This window comes from Triticum aestivum, chromosome 6A, assembly GCF_018294505.1.
Source record: "Triticum aestivum cultivar Chinese Spring chromosome 6A, IWGSC CS RefSeq v2.1, whole genome shotgun sequence".
NCBI lineage: Eukaryota > Viridiplantae > Streptophyta > Magnoliopsida > Poales > Poaceae > Triticum > Triticum aestivum.
Genome location: NC_057809.1, coordinates 607,882,573 through 607,888,386, shown reverse-complemented (window position 1 = coordinate 607,888,386; position 5,814 = coordinate 607,882,573). Strand labels below are relative to the sequence as shown.

Sequence of the window (5,814 nt, the reverse complement as noted above, 5' to 3'; positions counted from 1 at the left end):
ATATTGAAGAAGGATGGTGGGAACACCAGCTCGAAACTGACAAGACATTGCGCCACATCACTCCTTAGCCTTGGTACAATTTCTGGATCGATCACCTTCTGAGAGATTGCATTGAGGAATGCACATAGCTTCACAATGGCTAATCGGACGTTTTCCGGTAGAAGCCCCCTCAATGCAACCGGAAGCAGTTGCGTCATAATCACGTGGCAGTCATGAGACTTTAGGTTCTGAAACTTTTTCTCTGGCATATTTATTATTCCCTTTATATTCGACGAGAAGCCAGTCGTGACCTTCATACTGAGCAGGCATTCAAAGAAGATTTCTTTCTCTTCTTTCATAAGAGCGTAGCTGGCAGACCTTTATACTGCTTCGGAGGCATGCCGTCTTTTTCGTGCAAACGTTGCAGGTCCTCCCGTGCCTCAGGTGTATCTTTTGTCTTCCCATACACGCCCAAGAAGCCTAGCAGGTTCACGCAAAGGTTCTTCGTCACGTGCATCACGTCGATTGAGGAGCGGACCTCTAGGTCTTTCCAGTAGGGTAGGTCCCAAAATATAGATTTCTTCTTCCACATGGGTGCGTGTCCCTCAGCGTCATTCGGAACAGCTAGTCCACTGGGACCCTTTCCAAAGATTACGTAGTGTAAATCATTGACCATAGCAAGCACGTGATCACCGGTGCGCATGGAGGGCTTCTTCCGGTGATCTGCCTCGCCTTTGAAATGCTTGCCTTTCTTTCGACATTGATGGTTGGTCGGAAGAAATCGACGATGGCCCAGGTATACATTCTTCCTGCATTTGTCCAGGTATATACTTTCAGTGTCATCTAAATAGTGCGTGCATGCGTGGTATCCTTTGTTTGTCTGTCCTGAAAGGTTACTGAGAGCGAGCCAATCGTTGATGGTCACGAACAGCAACGCCTTAAGGTTAAATTCCTCCTGTCTGTGCTCATCCCACGTACGTACACCGTTTCCATTCCACAGCTGTAAAAGTTCTTCAACTAATGGCCTTAGATACACATCAATTTCGTTGCCGGGTTGCTTAGGGCCTTGGATGAGAACTGGCATCATAATGAACTTCCGCTTCATGCACATCCAAGGAGGAAGGTTATACATACATAGAGTCACGGGCCAGGTGCTGTGATTGCTGCTCTGCTCCCCGAAAGGATTAATGCCATCCGCGCTTAAAGCAAACCATACATTCCTTGGGTCCTTTGCAAACTCATCCCAGTACTTTCTCTCGATTTTTCTCCACTGCGACCCGTCAGCGGGTGCCCTCAACTTCCCATCTTTCTTTCGGTTCTCACTGTGCCATCGCATCAACTTGGCATGCTCTTCGTTTCCGAACAGACGTTTCAATCGTGGTATTATAGGAGCATACCACATCACCTTCGCAGGAACCCTCTTCCTGAGGGGCTCGCCGTCAACATCACCGGGGTCATCTCGTCTGATCTTATACCGCAACGCACCGCATACCGGGCATGCGTTCAGATCCTTGTATGCACCGCGGTAGAGGATGCAGTCATTAGGGCATGCATGTATCTTCTCCACCTCCAATCCTAGAGGGCATACGACCTTCTTTGCTGCGTATGTACTGTCGGGCAATTCGTTATCCTTTGGAAGCTTCTTCTTCAATATTTTCAGTAGCTTCTCAAATCCTTTGTCAGCCACAACATTCTCTGCCTTCCACTGCAGCAATTCCAGTATGGTACCGAGCTTTGTGTTGCCATCTTCGCAATTGGGGTATAACCCTTTTTTGTGATCCTATAACATGCGATCGAACTTCAGCTTCTCCTTTTGACTAATGCATTGCGTTCTTGCATCGACAATGACCCGGCGAAGATCATCATCATCGGGCACATCGTCTGGTTCCTCTTGATTTTCAGCAGCTTCACCCGTGGCAGCATCATTGGGCACATCGTCTGGTTCCTCTTGATCTTCACCAGCTCCCCCCGTTGCAGCATCACCGTATTCAGGGGGCACATAGTTGTCATCGTACTCTTCTTCTTCGCCGTCTTCCATCATAACCCCTATTTCTCCGTGCCTCGTCCAAACATTATAGTGTGCATGAAACCCTTGTAAAGCAGGTGGGAGTGAAGGATTTTCCGCTTAGAGTAAGACCTTGTATTCCCACATTTAGTGCATGGACAACACATAAAACCATTCTGCTTGTTTGCCTCAGCCGCATCGAGAAACTCATGCACGCCCTTAATGTACTCGCGGGTGTGTCTGTCACCGTACATCCATTGCCGGTTCATCTGCGTGCATTATATATAATTAAGTGTCCAAATTAATAGAAGTTCATCGTCACATTAAAACCCAAGTGCATACATAGTTCTCATCTAATAACATATAGCTCTCCAGAGCATCTAATTAATTAAACCATACATTGAAACTATGTAAAACATTTCAATGCGAAAACAAATGCGATCATAATAGCAACCAAGGTAACAATTGATCCAACGGCATAATGATACCAAGCCTCGATATGAATGGCATATTTTCTAATCTTTCTAATCTTCAAGCGCATTGCATCCATCTTGATCTTGTGATCATCGACGACATCCGCAACATGCAACTCCAATATCATCTTCTCCTCCTCAATTTTTTTATTTTTTCCTTCAACAAATTGTTTTCTTCTTCAACTAAATTTAACCTCTCGACAAGGTCGGTTGGCATTTCCGGTTCACATACAATAAATAAAATCTATGTCACGTTGGTCGGCATAATTTTCATAAACAATAAATGAACCAATAGTTATAAAGATAATATACATACCAAATCCGAATCATAGACAGGACGAGGGCCGACGGGGGCGGATACCAAAACCATCGCACTATATAAGATGCAATAAAAATGTAAGAAAATGATACAAGTATCTATCTAAACATACAAGTAAGAATATTTTTCCTTTCAGAAAGAAGATAAGAACAAGAGGCTCACCACGGTGGTGTCGGTGATGAGATCGGCGCGGGTGATCGACGGCGGTGAAGACGGGGACGGGGCGTGACGGGCCACTAAATCTAGACAAATCTCGAGGAAAATGGAGCTTGGAGGTCGAGCTTCGAGAGGAGAAAGCTTAAGTAGTGTGGCTCGGGCATTCCATCGAACACCTCATGTGCATAGGAGGTGAGCTAGAGCACCACAAAGCCCTCTCCCCCTCGGCCAGAAAAAACAGAGCACTGTGCTCTGCTCGCGGGCGAGGGGTATATATAGGCAATTCATTGGTCCCGGTTCGTGGCATGAACCGGGACTAAAGGGCAGCCTTTGGTCCCGGTTCAAGTCACCAACCGGGACCAATGGTGGTGGGCCAGGAGGGAGGCCCTTTGGTCCCGGTTCATCCTACCAACCGGGACCAAAAGGTCCAGATGAACCGGGACCAATGGCCCACGTGGCCCGGCCGGCCCCCTGGGCTCACGAACCGGGACCAATGCCCACATTGGTCCCGGTTCTAGACTGAACCGGGACTAATGGGCTGATGTGGCCTGGACCATAGCCCTGTTTTCTACTAGTGAGGGTATCTCACATAATTGAGATCTCCATCCACCAACCAATCCTAATAATCTGACATATGCACATTTTGCAATCAGTCTTTTTTTAGATACATTTTGGAATCAGTCAATGAAAGTAGTTAAGTTTTTAGCGTGACAGGGTCCATATGCATTTGTTATAATCCAAGACTCACCTAAGTGTACTGAGGTGAACCTGATGGATACATAAAATTCATTCTAAAATAAAGGTTCTCGAAAAAACACGGCTTCATTCCAAGCCACAAAGAGACCACTAGAGAGGCCTCTAGAGAGGGAAAGAAATCAAATCTGCTAAATATTTTTGGACCGTGTAGAAGACAAGGTTTCGGTAACAAATACATGACTTGATATTATGGTGTATGATATTGTACACAGTACATATATGATAAGCACTCTATCTGCATACTATTTTTTCCAAAAGAAAGTTCCACGGGTATCAAAAGGTAACAAGGCATAACCGCCTTGCTATTCTATGATCTACCCAGGACTTTTGTTTGGAAAATGACAAGGCACTCCTTTATTTTTGCATCCTTAGAGCGAGCACACAACAATCCACAACATATATAAGCATCTTACTTTGGGAGCACAACCTTATGGATAGACCTCAATCACAGCTCGAGCTCCTAGCTTCTTGACAATCTTATAGCCACTGAACCCTGCCTTGGTGAAGATGTCGCTCCAGTCCTTCTCTTCCCGCTGTCGGCCTCTCGTCATCACGAGCATGAGCATATCCATGAGGTGCTGGGTTTCCAGCATTGGCCCTGCAGAAACCGAGCCAAGCACAATGTCTATGACGATGACTTTCCCTCCCGCGTCTCGGGGAGGAACGGCCTTCTTGCATTGTGCGAGGATCTTGATGCAATCCTCGTCGCTCCAGAAGTGCAGAACAAGCTGCATTACCATGCATGGATAAACTTGTAGTTCAATTAAGGTTAATCAAGCCTAACTAGGATGGAAATATGAAGGGATTCTTATTAATTTATTAAGCTGCTATTATTTCAAAATTGAAAAGTAATCGTTTATGGACGCTTTAATATTTCACTTTGAATAAAAAATTATGGAAGAATGTGCAACATTCATATATACGTATGGTACCTTGAGCAACACGGCTTGAGCAGGTGGGACGACGTGGAACAGGTCACCAGAAACATACTTCACCGCTCCTTCTTCAGCGGGAAGAAGAACTTTGTCCATGACCTTTGGAAGGTCCAGAACAGTGCACTTGATGTGCGGGTAGGCCTCGACGATGGACCTAGCCGTCGTCCCATCGCCACCACCGCAGTCAGTGAGAGTCTCAAGCCCCTCGAACAGCTCACTGCACTGCCGGAGCACGGGGCCGATCCCCATGTGGTCGTGGGCAGCCACCGCGTCGTGGATCAGCTGATCCATCTCCGGGTCGAGGAGCGCCATGCTCTCCTCGAAGATGGCCGCGCCATGCACGTCCTCGAACGGCGACGGCACAGGTCCATCAAAGTCCTTCCTGAACCAGTCCGCCAGCCCCATGGCGGCCTCGACGTAGTAGCGCGAGGCCGCGGCGCGCACGATGGCGGTCTGGCTGGCGTCGCCGTCGATGAGGACGCCGTCCACGAGGAGGTACGAGAGCGGGTTGAGGCGGTACGTTCCGGCGTCGGTGGAGGTGAAGACGCCCGCCGTGGCGAGCTGGCGGAGCAGGCGGGCGAGGAACGGCAGCTTGGAGGCGGGCAGGGACAGGGCGGCGACGAGCTCGGACGGGGACGCGGCGCCGCCAAGGCGGTGGATGGCGGTGGGGACGCCGAGGTCGACGGCGCAGCGGAGCGACATGGGCGTGAGGTAGCAGAGGCTGTGGCGCCAGAGGTTGGACTGCGCCTGGAGCAGCTCGTCGTCGGTGGGGACGAACACCTTCTCGGCCTGACCTGCCATTGCCGACGATCTCTATCTCTCTCTGCTGTATGGGTTGTGCACTTCGATCTGGCAGATAAGGGACGGAGGCCCCATATATAGTAATATATAGCAATGTGTTTGCTGTCATTTCTCGTGGAACGCGAGGGTGACGACCATGGCACTATCGCTGTCGACGGGGTAGCGTTAGATCGTACAACACGAAAGAGAAATGAATGACCATGGCTATGGCCCATGGGCCATGGCGCGCATCATGCATGATCCAAGGGGAAGGGCCTTTGGCCGGTGGTTTAGCTAGGGTTTCGAGTGCATCTTTGAAAAATCTAACAGCTACTAGCATACATAAAAATCAGAAAGGGCGGAGTGGCTAGCACGTAGGGCCCTGGAAGATGACAGTACAAGCACTGGCAT

At 48.7% G+C, this 5,814-nt stretch overlaps 1 protein-coding gene across 1 annotated transcript; it reads right to left on the bottom strand.

The window, feature by feature from the left end:
- Positions 1 to 3,848: 3,848 nt before the first annotated feature.
- LOC123128976 (flavonoid O-methyltransferase-like protein Os11g0303600) lies at positions 3,849 to 5,486 on the bottom strand. The gene is made up of 2 exons (XM_044549098.1): positions 4,621 to 5,486; positions 3,849 to 4,416 (listed from the first exon to the last, which is right to left on the bottom strand). Exons 1-2 carry the CDS (start codon positions 5,422 to 5,424, stop codon positions 4,117 to 4,119), a joined length of 1,104 nt encoding a protein of 367 aa, XP_044405033.1. The 5' UTR covers positions 5,425 to 5,486; the 3' UTR covers positions 3,849 to 4,116.
- Between the last annotated feature and the right edge of the window lie 328 nt (positions 5,487 to 5,814).